Source organism: Polyodon spathula, chromosome 16, assembly GCF_017654505.1.
Source record: "Polyodon spathula isolate WHYD16114869_AA chromosome 16, ASM1765450v1, whole genome shotgun sequence".
Taxonomy (NCBI): domain Eukaryota; kingdom Metazoa; phylum Chordata; class Actinopteri; order Acipenseriformes; family Polyodontidae; genus Polyodon; species Polyodon spathula.
The window spans coordinates 3,917,669-3,941,464 of record NC_054549.1 but is presented as its reverse complement, the minus strand read 5'-3'; the positions used below and the strand labels follow the sequence as shown (position 1 = coordinate 3,941,464).

At 38.7% G+C, this 23,796-nt stretch overlaps 1 protein-coding gene across 9 annotated transcripts in view; it reads left to right on the top strand.

The window, feature by feature from the left end:
- LOC121329189 (eukaryotic translation initiation factor 4 gamma 3-like) overlaps nt 1-23,796 on the top strand; it is a 59,927-nt gene that overhangs the window by 2,211 nt on the left and 33,920 nt on the right. For 3 of the 9 annotated variants that reach the window (XM_041274628.1, XM_041274627.1, XM_041274624.1), the window contains exons 2-6: nt 13,016-13,115; nt 15,415-15,582; nt 17,959-18,048; nt 19,401-19,433; nt 22,277-22,297. In XM_041274628.1, the coding sequence (XP_041130562.1) occupies nt 13,016-13,115; nt 15,415-15,582; nt 17,959-18,048; nt 19,401-19,433; nt 22,277-22,297 (412 nt within the window). The remainder of the gene's footprint in view (nt 1-13,015; nt 13,116-15,414; nt 15,583-17,958; nt 18,049-19,400; nt 19,434-22,276; nt 22,298-23,796) is intronic. The other 6 variants (XM_041274632.1, XM_041274631.1, XM_041274625.1 and 3 more) reach the window with 4 other exon arrangements.

Below are 23,796 nucleotides of genomic sequence, written 5' to 3'. Positions count from 1 at the left end.
TAAAACTCAGCAGAATACTGTTGTGCAAATAAATAGTTCTTTTATAATTTTGTGGCATTTAAAGGCACCCTCCCTTGGTCTAGAGATAAAATTTAATTAAAATATAACTATGACTTAATATAGTGCAGCAGAAAAAAAAAAACTTTTGCTTGATTTTCATTGGCGGTTGCGTGACACAGGAATGCTGGAATGATGGCATTCGATTGTGGAAGAATGAGGTGCAGTATATGTTTTGGACTATACAGCAGCCATGGAAAATACTGTTCCTACATGCTGTGGGTTCTCAACTGGAGCATTGCATAATTATGATGCTCAGTCACAGGGAATGCTAAGTTACCAGTTTGTTAAGCTATTCCTGTTATATTTTCTGTATGAAGAAATGTTATTACATATTTACAAACCTGTATTCCTGTTTAGCTTGCATACAGGTAGTTGAGTTTCAAGGGGTGAGGAAACTTGTCTCCCTACATTTAAAACTAGGTTAATATAAACTGGACTTTCGTGTTCTGCTTTCTGATAATGTAGGAAGTGAAACTATGACAAAACGTGGCCAACACACACAAAGGAAAAATATGTTTGGTGTAAAATATAGCATGATTGTATAACGCACAGCTTGGATTTTTTTGTAGCATTCTTTACTGGAGTTTAAAATAACAATTTCTCATGTTTACTTAGATTTGCATTAATATATAAAAGTATTTAAAAAATGTACTGTTAAAATCTGTTGACTAAAATTCTTTGGATACCCACATAGAAAACCTCTACACTTCGATCATTTTATGGGGTAGCCTTTTATCTTTTACCACCATGGCTGAATATGAGGGACATCAAAACAGTAACTTGAAATCAGTTATGTGATATCGGCCTTAAACTGTCCAGTTAATGACTGGATACAACATTAGGTGTCCCTCTGGTTCATCTGCACTCAATCACTGCTCTTTGCTTGTGTCAAAGACCAGAGGTGTTACTACTGTAAAATTACCACACTGCATTTGCAAAGTGGTCTAGTAAAAATCATTAGTCGCCCACTTCCCTGTATTTGATAATGTGACGGATAATAAGCCAGTGCTGTTGAGGTTTGGGACACAGTAAACCTACTGACTGTACCAAAACTAGGGCAAACCACAAAAGGAAGTCTTTACAGAACTACATACTGTAAAACTGTTACTGGAAAATAATGTAAATAAAACTTGTAGAATTTCAGGCCTGCACCTCATTCTTGGATGAAACTTTGGATACACTTTCCACAGCTGGAAGGCCAGAATATGAAACACAACACCCCAGTGCGTGAACTAGCTGGTACAGCCAAGAGCACTTTTTTTTATTTTTATTGTCAACTTAGAGGTTAGGAAAATGTCAGTTTACCACAGAGACAGTTGTGACTGAAAAAAACAAATCCCTTTCCGCTGAACTACAGTTGTGAATTGTCCACTTCTTCCCATGTTAAAATATGAGGCAGTTTCCTTAATTGGTACTAGGTAGGCTTTTCCTCCAATTAACTGCACGTCAGTTTCCTCTGCTTAGTTGGGATTCCCCTCTGAGGACAGTTTACAGTAATATATGTGTGTAGCAGATTGCTTGACCTTTTATTTCCTTCCTGCTGTATAGCAATAACATTCTGCTCAGAAGACCAAGGGACTGGATTTAGTTTAAACATACCGTGCTATATGACTTGCATTATTTCCCTGTTTTATGGCTTTATTCAAGCAACATGAGAGGATATGCCATAAATGTATTAACATTCAGTAAAACGTGTTGCAGCCGGCTCTTTTGTACAGCGGTATCGGCACTATGCTTTACTGCGAGAGGTCCCGGGTTCACGCCCACCCACTGCCTGCGTGTGGATTGCCTCGCCCTGTGTGGTGAGCCTGCCTGCGTTAACCGAGATCGCTACTTTTGTTTGAGACGTGGGATGCACTCGTCGGACTGTAGCCTGGTTAGCAAGTCCATGCTTGAGCGATAGCGCCTGTCGATTTTAAGGCTGTACTGTGTGGTAGTTGTCCACGACTGGAGTTATACACCCTGAGCTGCAATAGACAGTGTCCTGCTCCCTGCTACAGAAGCTGCACATTGTGTGTCCTTTAGCATTTCAGGTAATTTCCTTCCTGTTCAGACACTGTTGACAAGCTTGTCAGATAGATAGCCTCCAAGTATTGCTGGAGGCTTAGCAATCTAATGTGTTCCAGATTTTTGTAACAGCGATACCCAAGCCTGCTCCTGGCTTTCGGTCTTATCAGTTAATTACTCCATCAGCAGGGAGCCAGCAATTAATTGCTGCCCAACTGAACCAACTGGTGCTCAGCATTACTCATCTGCTTATAGAACACAAATAACTCTAATAACTCTGAGGGATGTGAAAACAGAAGAAAAACTACCACTCTTACTGTCCATGAGGAAATTCTTGCTATGTTGTACAGCAACTGGCATCTCCATTTCTCTGTGTCCAACAGCTGTTCATTATCACACTATCAAAGCACAGTAAATAAAGGGGCACTTCTGGGATCACTTATTTGTCCCGCCTCACATAACTTGGAGCTTTTATATATGTGTGTGTGTGTGTGTGTGTGTGTGTGTGTGTGTATATATATAAATAAATAATGTCGCTCCTTTCCTATAAATAGTTATGATTGTCACTTGGTTTATGAACTTACTGGCTGTGCTGTCCTCAGTCTAAATTAATTTAAAAACATTTTACTGCCAATATTGTTTCTTTACCCAACACAAAGCGGCAGTGTATTATATACTGTATATAAAACATTGATACATTTTGTATAATTGCAGTAAGTTTATTTTCAGTTTAAATAGTTGTTTTTTTTAATGCATGCTTCATTCAAGGACATGTCCTAGAAACAGGCTTGTATGAGGATCACCGTTTAGGATTCCAGTGCATTTTATCTTGTATATAGATGTCATCCTGTACCTAGAACATACAGCAAAATTCTAAAGATGAGAAAACATATTTGACATCAGTTATACAGCACAGGTTATTAACTTCCAGTATATGTCCCCCAACATTTCCACCGGTATTGTATCCGATCGGCATCAGCGCCTTTAACAGAACACATGTTTATTCTACACCCCCAAAGCGGTTTATTGTCTGATGTTTGCTCACCCTCGTTTCAGCATTTAGCACTCGGATATCTGCACATTTCACGGTATGCGAGTGCTCTGAACCTGCACAGACATACCAGGAGTAACACAGACTACTCTTGAACTCAAGTGGAAGTTCAAGAGCATCTGGTGACAATAAGGAGTTTACAAAAACACAAGCTTCTCACAATCCTATATTCTGTTGTATTTTGCATTTAATGGTATGTGTAGTTTGACTTTTTTTTTTTTTTATTTAAGTATCCCGTTGTCTGTTTACGAGTTCAAAAATGTATTGTCTTTGTCAGAAGATTTAGTCAAAATGCAACAAGTCTGATTGTGTGTTAAACGTAAAGATGAGTTATCTATTGCGCTTTTTATTTGCTTTTTCTTTTGCTCATTGCGTTTGTATTCCAGTGTTTTGTTGTGTAGTGGATATATGAAATGTATGTGATTGTTGGAATGTGTTCTGTGTTCAGATGTGATTGCATTCCAGGGTCCCCTAAAGACCACTTTTGCACAATGAGCATTTTGTTAGGCTGCCCATAGCCTTTTCGAATAGCTTGCATTTAGACGAGAACAGCCTAGCCTGCAGTCTTTTAAATCTTCTAATTATTAGGCTTCCAGGATGGGATTGTACTGTACTTGTTCTAGTACAAAATAATTTGTTCAAAGTCATATATTTAATGGTTAGACAAAAGTTTGTAACCGTTTAACTCTAAGCAGGTCAAAATGAGGTATTACTATTTGGTCGCAAAATAGATGAAGCATTGAATATAATTTTAATTTGAAATTCTCAAATAATTATTTTGAATATTTTGCGCAAATTGACTGTTGTGATAGCATCAGTGTGTGCTTTTAACACACTTTTGATCACAATGCCACACATTAAAAAATCTATAAATAATCTGAAATACATTTTCATGTCTGTTGGGCTTGGCTAAAGACCCACTGTAATTTCTGTCAACATTGATTTCCGGTTATCTTTGTAAGATTAGATTTCCCTGTGGATGGAATTCCCAGCCAGGGGGAATCTTCTCTGTCTGAGGAGGGGAGGGGGGTGGGGTAGGGTGGGTAATCTCGATTTCCTAGTTGCCATGGCAGCGAACAATGTATGTGGCTGGCTTTCTGCTCCCCAGACAATGCCGATGCTGCTTAGCATTCAGGGCTGAATTCAGAGGTGGTGCGTTAGACAGACAATCAACAATGGGCAGGATGCCTGAGACTCAAGCAGCAACTTTATCTCGAAGCAAGCTGAGACAGACAGTAACTGCAGCCATTTTTAACCCTTCCATTGCCTAATGTTTCACACACTGGGCTGCTACCCCTACTAGCACTTCCATAATAGTGTTGTAAAACTTTAAGGTAATAATGTTCTAAAACATACATGAAGAGTAGTATTTTTCAATTGAAAAGGTTGACTCAGGGATGGAAATAAGCCATTGCATTAGCAGTTTGATCCAGTCCTGGTTTTACTAGGTGTTTAATAAATCACATAAGCGCTTGTTACCTATGCACTGGTACTAGTAGAGCTCATTTTAAACATGGAATAGGGGAAAACTGCTATGCAGTAGGAGTCATATTTCCATCACTATAAATTGAGCATTAAATATATATTTTTATTTCAAATTTATTTGACTTTCACATTTAATTACAATGGTTTACATTGAAAAAGCATGTAAGACTTTAGTGAAACACTCATTTTACTTATTTTCTTCTAAACTGCTACAGCTTTTAGAATATTTCCATTGCTTTGGATTAAAAATGTTTGAATAAAGATTAATAAACTATTTATTTTTTTACTAAATGATCATAAAATTGCTGCCTGCTTTAGCGAACGCTTGGAAAAGAGACTGCCATTACACATCAGTTTGAGCCATCCCAGGTTTTAACATAAACTTAATTAATCACAGTAATGGGGGTCTGCTACAGTGTTTATTTTCTTGTAGGACTCGGATGCCGGTGATTTATTTATATTCCACACGCAGCATTAGAACTCATTGGGTCAGTTGCAGCGAACTTGCAGAGTTGGTACAGAGCTGCGTACTAAGTTGCATACCAGCTAGTACGGTACATCTTGGGGGTCATCCCCAACTTAGACTAGCTGATCCCCAGCTTTAGTACGGTACAAAGGATTATGGTTTGTTGTGCTACCAAACAGGAACTGAAGTGGGCGCAGTGCTCAAAATCTGAGCGATTGGTTTTAGCGAGCTAATTATATTTTAAGAGTGTTGTTTTTTGTTTTATTTTAACCTATTATTATTATTATTATTATTATTAATATTTACATTTTCATTTAAAAGTATTAAACTCTAAGAATATACAAAAGAATATTGGCCCAAGAAAGGCTGAATTAATCATTTATTTTCCTTTGCATTGAGTTCACATGCATCACCATTTTCCTAAAACAGTACCAGAATGAACCAAGCTGTGTTCATTTTGGTAGTGTTGTGTTGTATTAGTAATTATTAAAGTCACACGCAAAACAAAAAAAATAATTTATACAATTAAAGTATTGTAGGAAATATGTATTACTCAAATCAGCATGGCTTATAATTAGGACATATAATTATAGCCTCAAAGCTTAATTTCTCAGTATGTCTATATGTATGTATGTATGCATGCATGCATGCCTAGGCTATTTTCAAGTTGCATTAGGCTATATTATAGGCTATATGTAAGTATGTTTTTCATACTTAAGATGTAGGTAAATGAAAGCTGGATTTGATGCTATGAGTAGTTCAGTTGACAAGCTGTCAATACATTTTGGGACTTTTCACATTTGTTCCACTTAGTACGGTAATATAAATCGCTAGTCTATAGAAAGGGTTAGACCCGTACTTGCTATCCTCTAGAGGGCAGCAGCAGTTATTTTGGGGTGGTTGCAATTGAGATAATTTTTTAGTACGCAGTTGGGGACGCTTGAGCTGCCAAGTTCGTTGCAATTGGTATTAACTTGCGTACTAGTTTAGTACATAGCTCTGTACTAACTATGGGGTTGGTACGGGTTAGTACGCTGCTTTCAGTGCAATTGACCCATTATGATATACAGGTGTCGATACAGAAGTGTAACACATGCCGACTGTGTCTGGAAATGTTTTCTTTCTACTGTGCATGTTACTCGCAGTCACTTCCTTTGTTCACAGTACTGCCACTTGCTTGGCTGAGCAGTTGAACGTCTATTTTGATGGGTCAGTCTCGGTGTCAGTTCGTGACATAGTGTTGCAGTGTTTGAAATCCCACAAGTACAGTAAATGTTGATGTAAAAGCTTCTTTAAAATGGTAGAGACAGCATTTTTTGGGGGTTGTTTTAAGGCAGCGCTCATTGGAAATTGCCAGAGCTGAGGTTGGTCAAAGTATATGACACAATGTTCTAGAGGGGAACGGCTTTCTGAAGGGGTTTCGAACATAGCGCCTTTCCAAGTATTAGAATATTTCAGCAAATGCTGCTTGAAATGGATTTGGTGACAAAAACGACCAGTAGATAAAAAAATGACTGGATCAAAAAGATATCATGAGAAAGAATCATCAATGTGGTCTGAAATAAATAACACACAGGATTACTGTATAGAAGAGTGTTTCAGCTCTTTCTTTAATAGTCTTACCATAGTATCTACACAGTAGTACCTGCATAATGTAGGCCCATTTACTTCATTATTTCTTCACGGTCTTCCATATACAATTAAATGCTGTACACATACAGTCTGACACGAATACATCACAGTAAAATAGTGATGGGAGGCTTCTTATGATGGCTGGTTATAAGCACTCCCAATATGTTAAAAGTGTAAAAATGTGTTCAATACTAAAGTTTAAGTGTTCAGGAAATGGAGCATAAACCCCAACACTTGTGGGGGTCACACGACTCCTTTGTTCAAATCCGACGATGCACGGATGGAAGAGGTGCTCAGAGCCTCCCCAGTAATTCCCAGCTTGCTGCGTAAAGCGGGCTGATGCTGCAGCTTTCCAAAGGCAGCACTGATACTCCATGAGCATTCTCTGCTCCTGCAGTAGCAGTGCCAGCAACGCCCTGCTACGGAGTCTGCTGGGAGAGAATGTTTAGAGGCCGGTCAAGAAGCTGCAGCAGGTTTTTCACATTTTTGAACTGCACACCATATTATTGTTGGCTGCTTGTGAAGGCTACATGCTGACTAGTTGCATGCTGATGATCTTTGAAGTGGTACATATTTTTTCTTTTGTTCAGAACCTGATTTACAGTGGCTTTCTTTCTGTTCCAGGGACTCCCAATAGCAGATGGGTTTACATTTCTGCTGTTTCAGTAGGCTTGTGGTGCTATCCACAGCAGTGGATTTACCTGAAGCAGACTGGTTTGTGCTAGCTGCAAAAATTAAGTTCAGTGATATTTGTAAGAATAATTAAAGCTTTAGAAGCTTCTGATATTTGAGTTGCTATTTTAGTAGTTTGTATTGGATGCGTATGATAAAATAAACTATTGTACCATGATTTTAGAGCTCTGTGGGTTAAATGTATATTTAAAAGCTGTATCGTATTGTTTTGTAAACCTAAATACAAGGCATAATATAAACCACTATTTAATAGAATTCTAGATATCCTACCCATTGTCTAGAATACCTGTTATTTATTTTTTATCCCCAGCTTGGGATGCATAATCCTGGCGATGGGGATATGCAAGTCACACAGTTTTATTTCTAGAAAACCAATTGTGATGAAAGCTAATCAGATGTATCAGAATCTGGGGGGATATATAGAGGGTGTATGTCTGTTTTTTGTCTGTATATTTAATACGCATTTTTACAAGTACAGTATCTAGAGAACTGTGTGGTGTGATACAGTAAATCCTGTTAGAGAGGAGGGAGTATCTCGGGTTGTAACGAGGTAGCTGCTAGTCTGTCTGTCATACAGTCATCCAACCTAGATCTTTACATGTGCATATGGTGGATGTAGGCTGAGGCGAGCTGTATTTTCATGTTATTGATAGCTCTAATTTTGTATTGCTAGCCATGTCTGGATATGTACATAATATTTAGTTTTATTATTTGTGCAGTAGGAACAAGGGAGACACAGGTGCTGAAAATACAATAATTGTTGATGCGTACATTATGGTAGTTGACACTCCCAGACCACACGCAGAGAGATTAGCTAGTGTGGACAGCTCAGCTGCTCCTTGCTATATAGTGCAGTGCATTGTCAACTTTACTGTCAGTCAGGCACGGACTTTTTATGCTTGTTAAATTGATATCCCTGTTCTGATGGCCATCGAAACAGTTCTCAATCCATGTACAGACAGTACACGTCTTGCTGCAGATTCTGTGTTAATGATTTTTTTCATCGACTTTATATGCAGACATGCACACTGAAATGGGGAGTACATTGGGTTCTGTTTTTTTTATATGCTGTCAACCAATGAAACATTAAGCAGCAGTACTTCCATTTAAGTAACAGAAAAATAACTTAAGATCATTGGAAAAATAAACATTTAAAAACATTAATGAAGGGATCTGTCGCTCAATTCTGACACTGTTTTCGGGTGAAATCCAGTCAATCCATTTAAAGGATCAGGCTCTATCGGTGTAATCAGTTGGCATCTCAGCCCATTGAATTGAGTGGAAAAGCAAGGGCTAGACTGGAACCACAAACTGTACAGTTCGGAGTTGAACGTCATACCGTTCAACTAAAGAGCAAGCTCAGAAGGCGAGAGGCAAGTTCGGGTCTAATGTGGATTGTCACTATTATTAACTAATCAGCCTCTAGGAGGAGATTTATTACAGCGGGTAAAAACCAGGAACCCTGCCCATAATAAATAGATGAAGCCCCAAACCCTCCATACAAGTACGTTACCTCAGTTTGTTCAAGAAAGAGAAATCTACAGGTTGGGCTGTGAATAAAGCATGCTTTTCATATTCATAAGTAACAGATAGATGACTCCAGAAGCCCCCAGGTTTTGGGTTTTTGTTTTCTTGCATAATGTATTAAGAGTTCTTGTAAGACTCAGCTGTTTGTATCGAGGGGATGGGGGGGTTGGCCTTTACCAGATAACAAAGCTGTGCTTGTTGTGCCCAAGGCTGCGGGTGACAGTCAAGATTCTGCTCCACCAGCCGCCGCAATAGGGGAAGCGACTCCACAGCTTTGCATTCAGACAAGGTTCCTTTTTTCCTCCATTAGCCACAGAGCATGCTTGTCAGAAAGAGGTTAAACATCGAATCTGTACGTTTTGTTGTTTCTGTAGGGGAAGTTGGAAGAGGAGATTTGTCCTGGTGGGGGTTGATTAGAGAGAGAGCTTGAATGTGGCACGGTGATAAGCACTCTGTGATGAGTGGAGTGGAGGAGGACTGACAGGATTTAAGGATGGCTTCTAGTGGTCTAAGCTAAGGTACCAGGAAGCAGTGTGGCCTAGTGGTTGGAGCTAAGGGACTGGGGCGCAGTTTGGCCTTGTGGTTAGAGCTAGGAATTAATTAGGAGGCAGTATGGAGGTGATTATCTGAGGGACTGGGAGGCAGTGTAGCCTAGTGATAAGAGCTGAGAGACTGGGAGGTAGTGTGCCCTAGTGGTTAGAGCTGACGGACTGTGAGCCAGTGGTGGCGAAGTATTCATAATGCCTACAAAACAGTCACTCGGAACTGAACCCTCCCTTCATCTCCCTTTGTCATGCTGAATTGTGAATTATTTTGTGATATACGCATGCATTCGCATTTCATTGAATCAGTGTGATTACTTAAGCTATTCATTTATTCATCGCCATGGTTTGAATGTGAACAAAGTGTAGCTTTGTACCGTATAAAAACGGCCATTTCCTCGCATTGTTTCATTTTTCAATTACGTACTTCTTTAAACAGTATAAAATATTGAAATATTTAAACCTATATAGACTAAAGAGAATCTTGCTTAACTATGTTATTAACATTCATTTGGGTTATTTATGTGATGCTCCATCATATCCAGTATAATCTTGTCCAGACTATTCAATGCCATAGGGGGCTCAGTAGCTAAATGATGACCGGCCAACCCAGGACCTTCTCCAAGGCACTTGATAATTAAGTGCAAGACTAGATCTTGATTTGATTGACTAGATTTTGAATGGATGTCCGACCTGGATGAGTGAAAAGAATAAAATGTGAGCAAAACCTATAGAAATTACAAACCGGCACATGAGTGTATACATGCTATTGCGAGTACCCAGCGTCAAGCCCAGTTAACCAGATGGCCACTGCAAAATATTTGTTGGTTATCTCGGACGGTTCCAGATAATTGCATTACTGAGGCAGTGATATGATACATGAAGTATGCTGTTAAGTGTTGACCACACAGACCTTATTGGGGTTCGGAATGTGGAAGGTAGATGCAGAAACCCAATCAATGTAGCATTGACGTTTATTGTATCTTTTGTTATACAATAAAAAAATCTAAATTTATAAGCCTAATATTCTGTGGTTAAACCTCACAGACAAGGAAGCAGTGTGGCCGAGGGATCCAGTCCCTCAGCTGAGATTTGAGTTCAGAGCAAATGTGGAGCAATTTCTCATCTGTGATGATGTGTTGATGAGATCAAAATAAAAACTCCTTCGTAGCATGGATTTGTATGCATAGCATGATTTATCACAGCTAAAAATTATTTGAATTGAGTGCTTGGTAGTCATAAAGAAGGATTGTGTGACTTGTAGACCATTCTAGCTATAACCTTAAATGATCCTACAAGGGCTGTATAAAAAAACATTTCTCCCAAAATTGAATGACCATCCATGAAAGAGCTGTATTTAATATGACTATTAAAATTATTAAAAATGTGTTTAGAAATGATGCTGTCTAGATCATAAAATAGCCCCCTCTGTCTTAACCAAGTGACAAGCTTCATGTTTGAGTCCTTTTGGAGTGTTTACCAATCTGCACAAAGCGTGTTGTGTTAAGGTGGATGCTGGAGGTGTTAGTTGATGACATTGTGTTGATGATTATTTCTGGACAGACATCTGTGTGAAACAGTATTGCAGGTCAAGAGGTTAAGTGAGTGTGACGAGTCCTGGTGCTGGGTGCATGCAGCCATGATGAGTAGATTGCTCTGCGGGACTAAAGCCTGCTTGCTGATGTGCTTTGATTTGGTAAGGTACTGTATTTGTAGCCTTCCAGTCTGTGTTATAAATGTTGCCCGTGTTATTTTCTACCCCATTTGAGCAGTATGTCTTTGGTTAAGATGTCTCTTTGGATGGTTGTGCGTGATCAGGGGGCTGGCAGTGTTAAGTCTTAGCAGCACCCAGTCCAGTATTTCAGAATTGTCTTTGTTTAACAATACTGTTGAGTGAGTTGGTGCTAGGAGGAAAATCTTCTCTTATCACAAGTGTGTTAATGTAGACACCGGAGTAGGTCATTAACTGAAGCCATAAAGTTCGTGACCGCTCTAATTAACAGAGTCGAGTTGCAAGTAAACGTTTACTCTATGTCAAGGTATAAAACCATCAAGCACTGTCCAATCAGTTTTTATGCTACCTAGCCAGGGCACAAACCAGTACCTTTTTATTACAACCAAAGACTGTCCGAAACTGCAGACACACTGTTCTAAAAAATAGCTAGCATTTAACAAGTAGGAACCAATAGTGACAACTCTTCTACACACTCTTTTTCAGGCTAAATATCTTAAGAATCTGCAATTGCATGATTGCTTTTGCCCGTTTACTGCTGCTGTTAACAATGCTAGCATTACACGGGGCATATCTAAAATAACATTGTAGTTAGTTTTACTTGACTTCAGACTGCAGCAGTGACTGCTATGCTGTAATTCTAGTTGCAAGTGGCTGCTGTTATTGAAGTTTTTGAAGGCTCCTTCTGCAAGCCCGGACAGAGACTGCAGCTCCAGTCTGCCTTACTGAAACAGCGACTGGGATGAAAGGGAGACCATCCATTTCCTTTAACTCACATGACTTCTCTGTGGCACCATATTAATTATAGTGGCATGTTTAGTTCAGGGGCATTAAAGTTCAGAATTCTTTAGCATGCTCAGTTTACAATACTTAGTTTTAAAGCTGTGTGAGTTTTGTTTTTAAAGAACTGCATGTGTTTTGTATTAGTCTTGAATTATGTGCAAAACATGAACCTGTTCAACAATGCATTCCACTGGGGACCATGCAGAGCCACTGACAGCTTGCCATTCTAGTTCACAGTTAGCTTTCCTCTTCAGGGAATGTAAAATAATTGATAGTACACCACCTACTGGAGTCCTCATTCAATCCTAGTCCCTAACTCCTGGTGTAGATAGCCAGATTCCCAGTATCCCTGTTTCTCTATATTCACGGTGCCCTGGGCAGGAATCAGATTGACTGCTTTCAGATTCCAGCAGCACCCATCGTAACAGCTTAGTTTATTAGTTGGATTTGTAAGCCTGAAGTTAAGGGAAACCCTGATTGGTAGGGATTTGTGGAGAGCAACATTCCTTGGCCGACTGTGGAACCAGTAAACTGCTCTTATTTAAACCTAACAAACTAGGAGTCACCTTATTGGAAATGAAATAAGACTTTGAATCTCTAGCCCAGTCCTTCCTGTAAATGTTGATGAGGGCATATACTGTAGTATAAATTTTAGTGCAAGTTAGGCTTTATTTTTTATTCATTTTTCCATTTTAGGTGTATATTGAAGGAATATAGTGGAGAGACCAGGAAAGCTGCTGAGTTGCTTATAAATTCTAGTTTAATGGTTATGCCAGATGGTACCAGAACAAGGTCATAATATCATGAAAATGCTTTCTTTTTTTCATATAGTTAAATAATTTTTTTTTGAGAGGAGTTTACTTGTAAAATTAATGTTGGTAAAAAGGTATATTTTGTTATGAAAAAAAACTGGAAATAAAAGGACCTTTTTATATTACAGTGTTTGAAAGTGCATTGGTTTTACCTTGTTTTGATTGCTGCTCCAGCTGCAGTACCACCATCTTCAAATGTTTTGCCTTAAATTGACGCTGTGCCAGAGTTTTCCTTAATGTGTCGCGCTTCAGGATCCCCAGAGGTCAGCACACACTTGAAGATCGGATCTTCCCTACGCAGGCCACAGTAGCTGCTGTGTTCGGTGTAAGTGTTTGCCTATATCTTCTTTAATAAATATACAGAATATCTTACCGGCTGCTGTATGATACAAGCTGATATCCACTCAGAGGTCAGAGTGAGTACCTACCAGTGCTGGTGATCTGAGTAAAACTGGCTGAGCTATATTTATAATAAATACTTTAATAAGAATAATTAAATGCTACAGCTAATCTAAGTGAAATATGTCATTTCCATCTAATACAAGCCATCTGACACACTATCTGATGCAAAGAAATTTCAAATGGCAGTATCACAACAATATCAGGGTCTACTATGTATAGAAGATATTGTACACCAGGATGATCAAATGAAATCTGGGTCAAAGTGAAAAAATGCCAAAGTGTTTAAAAAAATGCATCCATTAACTTCAGAACACTAAATCAAAACTTCTCATACAGTACTTGCCAACTTTCTGAGAAAAAAGTACAGGACACTGTGGAGCTGCATTGGTTTATTACAATCTTACTTTCCTTTTGATTGAAAACTGCCTGCATGTAATTTTCCCAGCGAGTGGTGTATTCACTCATCTCTCAGCAATGCATATAATACTGCAGATGTAGCTCTTTTGAGTGGCTGACCATGATTTGAAACAATACCGGATGAGGGTAAGGTACTGTAAAGAAGAAAAACATCTAGTGCCTTCATCCATTGTTCATCCTGGAAAATGACAATACCCGTACATAATCAAAAGGGTTGCTCTCCATAAATACCTTTACTGCCGGCATGTTCATCCTTGTTCAAAGGGTTATCGTTCATGTCGTAACCGTCTTTACAAATCCACCCCGGCGTGGAGACAGGACCTTTTTAAGTAAATAAGCATGTTTCATTTTCGTAACAAACAAACACAAATATATCGTGCATTAACAATGTACTGTTCTGTGATCCTTCTCTGACCCACGGTTGCTACGTACGTAACAAGTTTCATTGTTCTGTGAAGCATGTCAAGTGAAGTGATTTTCACACCACCGGGGTTCCCTGGAGTAAGCATTGATCCCCATTGCTGGGCTGCTATATTGTCCAAATAGAGCTTGAATGTGAGCCACTTTCAGTGTGATGTATCTTTCTGTAATTGCTTTCCAGTGATTTGTTTTATTGTTGCAGAGAATCTAAATACCGGCAACTTTTACGTCATTCAAATAAGATCTTCCATTGTAACAGAGAGAAATACACCACAGGACTGTTTGGTTTTCACAGTATTGGTACACAAAGAGACCTAGTTTAATTACTGGAGCTCTCTTTTAGATCTAGCACTGTTTAGATCATCTGGACCATATTGTATGTGCAATTTCAGATTTTGACCTCCGTGAAAAAAACTATTTAACGCGCTTTGTTGCATCAGTTTTGCAGCGCCATTAGATTGTGAATTGATTAACGGATTTATTTAGAAAGATTAACCTGGCTAAGGGCTTTAACATTTGCATCTCATTTTCATAGATTTCCTGGAGGACAGCATGCTTATTAAATAGTGCTTATTAATTAAACCAGTTTAGAAAATAGGAACAGACAACAAAATGTAAAGAATGTTTATTCTTGGTGAGGTTTTACGATGGTTGCTGTTTGCTACACTGGGAGGTTATTTAATCTTAAACATTAGTCATAGAAAATCTGTATGTTGGGCTATAAAAATGAAACTAATTTGCATCCTAGCCAGTGTACACAGGAGCAGCCGCTGGCAGGCATTGGATAGGTAGCTAAAAACACAATATTACGGCTTTAACAAACAATGGAGAAAGCATCATTATTTATTATTACCATTTACTTATTTTGTAAATTATACAGGTTAACTTCTTAACTACCTTTTTATTGATAATCAAATTTGAGAAGGGATTTGGCACTTGATATATAAGACAACTCCAAATGATTTAGAAAGAATCCCCTAAACCAGGCATGAATCTGACCTGAGCAACCACCCGCTGATAGAAATGAAGAGCTGCCGAAACAACAGAAGGGACTCCTGAAACGAAGAGAGATTAACCAACTAATCCAGGGGAAACTGGGTCACATACACCCAGTACCTGCAATTAGTCCGAGCTGTGGAAACTGCTAAAGGCACAGTTCATTTGAGAATCAGGGCTTCCATTTAAGATGTTGATTAAGAAGAAATGATGCATTACACATGGAGCTATATGACAACACTCAAAATAATATCCTAACATTTATCATATCTCATACTACATGCAAAACTGGAGAGGCAGAATTCTTTACTCTATGTAGCACTAGGCTGACGTTTTCCAGGGAACAGCTTTCATTATTGTCTGTGTGTGTATCTCTTTGTGTGGTTCAGGTACCCAGACAGCCTGCACCTCCCTACGCAGCACACGAACTCAACAAGGGACATCCTAGTCTAGCGGCCACCCCCCCAGGCCACACATCCACTCCAGGACTCTCTCAGGTATCAGTATCCACAGCACACCTATATCGCTGCATTAAGGGCTGGGAGTCAGTCGGAGGGGTGAGTGCGTTCGTGTGTCACTGTGATTTTCCTGTGTGTGTGTGTGTGTCGGTCTGCGTTTAACTCATCACTGTCGGTCTATGTATGTGTCACTATCAATTGTGATTCTTTTCCACCATGCTTGTAAAACTCATACTGCTTTCTGTGGTTTGCACAATTGATTGGGTCAAGTAACTGTAACAGACTCGGGAAAACAAAGGTTTCGACTGTTTAGTTTTAGATATGGATGAGAAATTTGATTCCCTTATTAATTTTTGTGTTTGGTTTTACAGGTGTGCGTCTTTTTAAGGGCATGCATGTACTTGAGATAGTGTCAGTTATATTTGGGGTGTAATAGTGATAGTTTATATGGCAGTTCTTGTTTTAAAAGTGTACATAACTGTTTTGTAATGTTTTTGAATGGATTACAGGAATGACCATGTACCAGCAATGAGGTCCATTCTGCAGGGTTGGGCAGTAATTACTTTTAATTGTCATCTAAAAATGATTATTATCTTAAGTCATGTTTTAAATCCCAGCAATTGTTTCTTCCTAGTCAGTAATTCTTCCTCTCTCGCAGTCTTTTTCTGCTTTTTGATTCTCGTCTTTTCTTTAAAAATAAACATGCAAACAAAAGCAAAAAAACACACCACTGTTCCCTCCAATAGTAGAGGCCAGTTTGATTACATGGCACCACTTTCTTAATGCTCAAATATGTGGACCATGGAAGAGAGATGAACAAAACATCTTGGCAGCAGTGGCTGTGATCCTTTAAAGCTGTAGATGACTGTTAGAATTGTTGCTAGTCACTTTTCATTACAATAATTAGTAAACTCATGATTTGCGACTCATGATATTGTCCCAAGCCCACAGTACCATACTAAATATTCTATTGACTGGTTGAAAAATATATATAATTCTCCTTTTCAGTTGTTTTGCTGTTTGAACGTTTCGTTTTGTGCAAGCACTTGAGTCAAGTCATGATAAGTGAAGTCTGGGAAACAAAATGATCAATAACAAAACAATAAGGGACTGGTGCTGCTTCTGAGAAGCAATGGCTTTTACAGCTCTAAACCCCTTTCCTTTCATGGCTGCCTGGATCTCTTCCAGCACTTAAGTCATCTCCAGAATCTGAACAAGTGAAGATTTAGCATTAGGCTGAACTGGGTGTATTTCCACAGACCTATTCTGTGTGTGTTTGCGGTAGTTTGTTGGGTTAGAGGCTGGTGTGTTGATGACTGGCTCTTTTTTTTTTTTTTTTTTTGATGAGGGAATGTCATGTTACTTTCCTCTGAATCATCTGTCCCTGTTTACACTGCCTGGGTACTTTTAATAGGACCTATACCTAATACTGGGAGCAGCTCATGACTGGCCCTGTTACTGTTGCACCTGTTTTTGTCGTGCCCCACTATCATGCCCCCTTCAAGTTCTGTTAGATCTCTGCCCTTCTCCATTTCTGGTAGAATGTTTTAAGTTGTGCTGCTCCTACAGCTTTATAGTGCTGTATAGGTCATCAGCCACATCACATGATCAACCTTGTTTGCATATTTAGAGCAGGGCAATGCCCAGGCATTGAAGTGGGGCAGACATTGTGTGTGTGTGTGTATATATATGTATGTATGTTACATATATGTACACACATATATATATATATATATATATATATACATATATATATATATATATATATATATATATAGATATATATTTATTTATTAAAAATTGTTTCAATACTGTTGTCTGAGCATGTATGTGTATGTTTATTGGTTGTTTATTGTTGGTCTCTTTTGAATGTATTTTCATCTGTCTCAATGGTGTGAGAGTGTGTTGTTTTTCTTTCTATAATTTACCAGGAAATGAAAATCTTAGGGTGACTCGGCTGTTCTGCGGCATGTTTTGATCTGATTAAAGGGCTCGGCTTTCCCCACCACAGCCAGTGGAGGAACAGCATAGCCGCCTACGTCAGCCTCAGCCACTGTACCGAGCTATAAATAGTCCCTCCCGATATCAGTGCTCCTGAAACTGGTGGAGCAGCCTGAGGAAGCAAAACCTAAATGACCTTGCCACTCAACACCCAATCTAGATAGGAGGCTACAGTCCTTACTGAGCCCAGAACAAAAAGCTGTCGACTTCCATAAACTTTTGAAACAGCCGCCATGGCAATAAAGATAGTGAACGCATTAGCATTACAGCACATCCCAGCCTAGGCATTAGCATTACAGCACATCCCAGCCTAGACTCATTCTTGCTGGATGAGGGCTGGGAGTGATTGCTGAATGTGCCTGAGCTTGGAAAATAAACTGTATTTGAGAATAAACCTGTGATGAAGAGGTGAACTTGTATCAGGGTCTTGTTAAACCTGCCCTCTCCCTCCTGTCTCTCTTTCTCACTCTATAGTCTCCGTACACCTCTGGACAGAATGCAGCAGCCGCACCTCCTGTGTACCTTCCCCAGCAGCCAATGAATGCACAACCACAGAGCCGCTCGGTAAGTAATTGCAGAGACTGTCCGCTTCAGGGCAGTGTGTCTCTGGGCCTTTCCACAACATTAGGGACCTTTTTTTTTGGGGGGGGGGGGGGGGGGGTGGTGACGGGACAGTAGTCGAAAACCTATTGGACAGAAGAGCTGTTAGTGTAAAAACTGGCGACCTGTGTAATGTGGTACTAATACTAATGTATTACTGTCTTGTTTATTTAGGTATGTTTTATTAGAGATGTATAATCTATCAATGTATCATTAGTATGTTTTATCCATGCTTAGTTTTGTTTAATATACTAAAGCATAACTAAAAACAAAAGGATGAAAAAAGTCAGTTTACAAAACATGTAGTGATCAGACAGGCAGGGATTAAAAAAAAGAAGCTAGCTCATACAGTCTGGATAACCTGCATTGCTCAACACCATGGTATGTAAGGGTGGTTTTGGTCACTGTACTGTAGCTTGCTGCAATGTGTTACTAAACTGATCAGGAGCCAGACTGAAGTGGTAAACTCCTGAAGTGGTAAACTCCTGAAGTGGTAAACTCCTGAAGTGGTAAACAGCTTGTTTGTTGTTTTGCTCTGTGAATGTTTGGCTCTCCCAGTAAGTGATCCATGAAAGGCCTGTAGACTTAGATGGGACCTGGTTGGATAACACCTGTAAAAAGGGTTTTGCTGGCATCATACGAAGCCCCTTTTAATGTCACTTTTAAGGGAGATAACTGGTGCATACTAGCTGGGATATTTCAATACCGTACTGCAACTTACTTGCAAGTAAACCTTTTAATCTTGTACTTTTATTTCCCAAAGTTATATTAAGAGCAGTGGAAGTCAGTTGTAAGACTGATGAAAGTGTGTGATAACAGAAATGATATCCTCGGGAGGTTGTCCCCTTGCTGTCTCGGTGTATGCTTTCAATGTGGTTATAGTAAGTGGAGGGTGACCTTAAGAACAGCGATGTTAGGCAAGTTACTAAGCCTACTGTGTTTATACAGTGAAATACAGTATAGTGCTGTGCTTCCCTTATTTCACAATTCACAAATGTCTATAAGTCTATGTATATATTTCATGAACTACTTTTAAAATATGTATTTCGATATACCACTCGGAATGAGTGGATTAAGTCTGGGTTGTCGTCATAAACTGGTGTTCGTGAAGTCGTGAAACTATGGAGTATGTTTAGACAGCAAGAGGATGCTAATGCTTGAGATATGTCCAGGTTCATAAGCAGCACAAGCTATCCTAGCCATGTTCTGGGCAGATCTTTGCTATTATGTCTGTGTATTGTATCTTTCTAATGTTTTTTTATGTCTTTTTTGTTTTGTTTTGTTTTGTTTTGCTTTGTCCCTGAATTGTCTTCCAGTTTGCAGCGGGGCCTCGTCCTGCCCACCATCAGGTAACGTTAATTAACCCCTTCATTTCCATCTCGTGGATTGTATTTCATGGCCAGGCCCTGAAAACCCACATATACTAGTAGCTTTTGCTGTGTAGAGTTGCTTAAAACCCTTTACTGCATAGAGCGCTAAAAAAAGGATGATTCATTCTAGTTACCTGTTGTCACTGTTTTACACTTAATATTGTGTTTCTGTTTTGATAATGGTATATACCAACACCCCTCCAAAATGTGAGCCAGTCTGTTTCCATGGCAACTCCCTCCACTTATTTTGCAAATAAATAATGTTCATAAGTTTACAAAGGTATATCTCAATATTTTGATATTTAGAACAAAGTTGTGCAGTAAAGTGTTTTAAAGTTTACAACCTTTTTGGAAAATTAATATAATCTACTGCCTGTGCACACAAATAACTTGCCTGTGTATACATAAGGAACGGTAAGCCTCCCAATGCTACAGGCTGTTCTTTGTGGTTTTAGGTGTAACAATGTTGTTGTCAAAAGAAAAAAAACAAGGTATATCGTATAGAAAGTGGTTTCTGTTTCAATTTAGAATCTGATTGTTTTGGGGTTTTTGCACATGCTTTGGGATTTAATTTAACCTCATGTTTGCAAGATTTGTTGCAATCATTAGAATTTGTTTTTTGTTTGCATAGCAGTTTAAGTCATTCTAGGTTTTGTAAGCCTAAATAGCTGTGGTGGTTCAATCTGCCATTCACTCACAAACACAATACATTATTAACATATGCTGTGTAACCCCCAAAATAGCTTTAACGTAGTTTTATTTAATACTGAGTTTAACTTGATGTGAATGGCAATGATTGGGTTTTAGAAGTATGCATTCTTATTCATTCCTCTGCTAAGACTGTAAACAGCACTACTAATGAGCCTGTTAGATCAGTCGGTTAGAGACAGAGGGGAATATTTTCACAGCTGAAGCTATTCACTAGGGTTGAGGGGGGCTGAATTCTTAGTGCAAATGTATACCACTTGTAATGCGAGTCACAGGTGTGTTCTTGTACGTTATTAGGCTTGCCACCTTCATGATCACAACAAACACGTGTTAATACCCTAAAAACGCTCACGCTAATGCATAATGCAGGATAAGAAACTCCTGGGTTTTATAACTACCCTTAGTAAAGTATATTATTTTATATATTATTCAATTATATATATATATTTATATATATATATATATATATATATATATATATATATATATATATATATATATATATATACATTATTTAAACAATTTGTAAAATCAGAGCCCCAATCTAATAATGTATTCATCCTATATAGCTGTATAAATAAATTCAATCATTTCAGAGTAGATTTAGTGTGCTCAAATTCCTGGCACATGGTCACTCCAGATGTATACCTAAACAAAGGGAGTCCTGGGTTCAGGAGTAGTGTGGTTTCTAACCCTTATAAAGACACAACTATCGGTTGCTTTGGCTTACTTAATCGTAAATGCAGATTCACTTATTTGAATGTATTTTTAATGTACAGTATATATATCGGATATATATAGCATTATATAATAGCGGTGTATATATATATATTCCGGCCTATCCCTAATTGTTAATTCAATCATTTTCAGGAGTAGAATGGTGTGAACCCTTAAGCAGACACTGCTACACGTTTTGCTTTCTCTACGTCCAGTAATGCAGATTCACTTATTTGAATGGATTTTAATGCTCCGGGATTAATCATCGTCTAATCAGTGCTTGGACTCTCCTTATAACACCTACTAAATGCGGTCTGGGGCACCTATAATCCACTCCGGTTCACTATCTCGACATGATAAGATCCTTTAACACATGTAGGACAGGTACAGTATGTAAGAATCTTCTAATAAAACTAAAAAGGACTCTCTCTTAGACCCTCTTAACTGGAAATGTTGGTCTGAGGCACCTTCTCTCATCTCCCTGTTATACATATCTGTATGTACAGTAATTTTTAATTATATACCTATTTAATTACTTGTAAGCAGTTGTGCTTTTTAGAGGATCTACTGCCCTGCCCTTGTAATCTATCCATCTCTGAAACACGGGCACAGCATGTGGTTTGCACTGTTGCAGATACGTAAAGAAAAATATGTTTGTTTCTTGTGAGGGTGCCAGTACTGCCAGAATACTACAGCACACTTGCATCATGACTCATTCAACAGAATTTAGAGACTTGTTTTATATAATGTAGTCAAACACATTTTTCACATTTAAAAAGAAGGTTCCAGGAATTCAAATATGGTTTCACTCACACTGGGTCTCTACACCTACTGTCTTTTCTGTTTCATTAAAAAAAAAAAAGCTTTTAAGAAAATTGCACCCACGCTTGAGGTATGATTGGTGTTGCTGTGGAATATATTTCTGGAGCTGTTCAGCCATGCACTCCTAAGCATCGCAATAAAGGTCTGAAGAGGCCTGTTTGAACTCCTTTTACTTTGTTATGAGGTACACGTGAATCAGAAACCAGAATACAAGCGTGTGTTTTTTCAGTCCAAAACCTCAGGGTATAGCATCAAGTTCTTTTTCTGCTGCACTGTTTAATATTTAAAAATGTGGTATGCAGAAGCCTCATAGTCAATATTCTGGGGGGTAGGGGGAGGGGGGGGGGAGGATGCAATGAGGAACACAAACACAGTGTAATAATGGAATCTAATATTAAAACTGAAGCGTCTTACTCTTTTAACAGTGATTGCATTGCACTGTAGGGCAGACTGCATGGCGTGGGCCTGCCCGCTCTGTCTGTCTGTCTGTCTGTCTGTCTGTCTCTATCTGTCTTGCCCATTCATCAGTATGGTATTCCATTGGCTTCTCTCTTTTTCCTGCTTCAATATTCAAGGGAGGATTCAGGCCCATCCAGGTAAATTAAGTCTCTAGAACGCATGGCATGAGTCCTAACTGACATTTGTTTTCTAGTGGGTGAGACTGAGTATAGGTGGGTTTTGTCTTTCTTTCTTTTGTCTCTTTTTGTATTGCTCTCTTCCTTGTCTCTCCTTTTTTTGTTTTGGCCTAGTTCTTTATGTAATGAAGTATACGTTAGGTTTAGCATTTTGATGCCTAGTTAATTCTACTGTGAAGTTTCACAGACCCCCATTATCACTAATCATTGACTACCTAGTGTTACTAATTGAGTGATCCCACGCAGCACACTCTAACTCTTTTTTGTATTAAAAGTGCTTTGGAAAGGCTAGCAGAAATTAGAAAATCAGTGAGCCCATTTTCAGCCTGTGAAGGCTTCAGCAAACTGGTAAAACATAAAACTTTGTGATACAGCATTTAGACAATGCAAACTTTCTTGGGTTCTAAAAGACGCCTGACTTATTTTTAATGGTTAACTTTGACAGCACACAATCAGGGCTTTTCAGCTCACTAAATCATTCAAATAGGATTGTTCCCCTTTTACATCACTTTAAACTGATTTTTCTCCAAAGGGACTCTGACTTAAATATCGAAATGGTGACCAAATGTAACACTTTTTAGATCAATGGAGTGGACCCCAGTGATATTAAATCACACTGTGTACTAGCTAAGCACAGTGATCTTAAAGCTAGTCAGGAGTAATACTGCTTTAACACACTCACCCTTATTTTCATTCCTGTAAGGCCAAATAGACAAGTGTAACCATTGACAAATATGGTTATCATATTTTTAAAAATCGTGTTACTGTGGGGTGTCTATGACAACTCCAAAATGTGATTTTTTTAATTTTTTTTTAGTGTTCAGTGGTTGGATTTCACTATTAATAAAGAATTTGATCGCTATGACCTTCATCCACTGTATGGGAATGTGTGACATACCGAGGGAAAGGTACCTCCAGTTATTCTCGGATTCTGATTATCGTGGTAAAGAATGCCATAATCAAGTTTGATCACTCTTTAAAAAGCTGTTCACTAGATCGAAGTAAAAGTGGAAGTGTGGTACATACGAGTTGTCAATGTACCTTGGAGAACTTTTTTTACCAGTTGATCCAATAGTCTAAAGGCTGTGCCCATTTTTGGTGAGCCAGAGATTTACCTGACTTGAAACGGTAATTGTCTGTTGGCTCGCTTGCTGCTTTTTACCAGGGTAACCTGCCACCATACTGGGAAAATACCTGTGTATCCCTTTCGATATCTGTGTTACAGTGGCAGATGGTGCGTACACACACTTTTTTTTTTTTTTTTTAATTCAACATTCTTGTTTGTATTCAGTTATTTTCTTTGAGTTCAAAGAGTTCCCAGACTTGTTGTTTTTAGTCACTGTTGTAAGAGAGCATTTAAAGTTTCATTAAGTGCTAGCAGATGCAAGAAACCCCGTAGTGAGAAGACTGCAGAAATGATTCACCTGTTTCTCATTGTAAACCAACGTGCATGTGTAGCA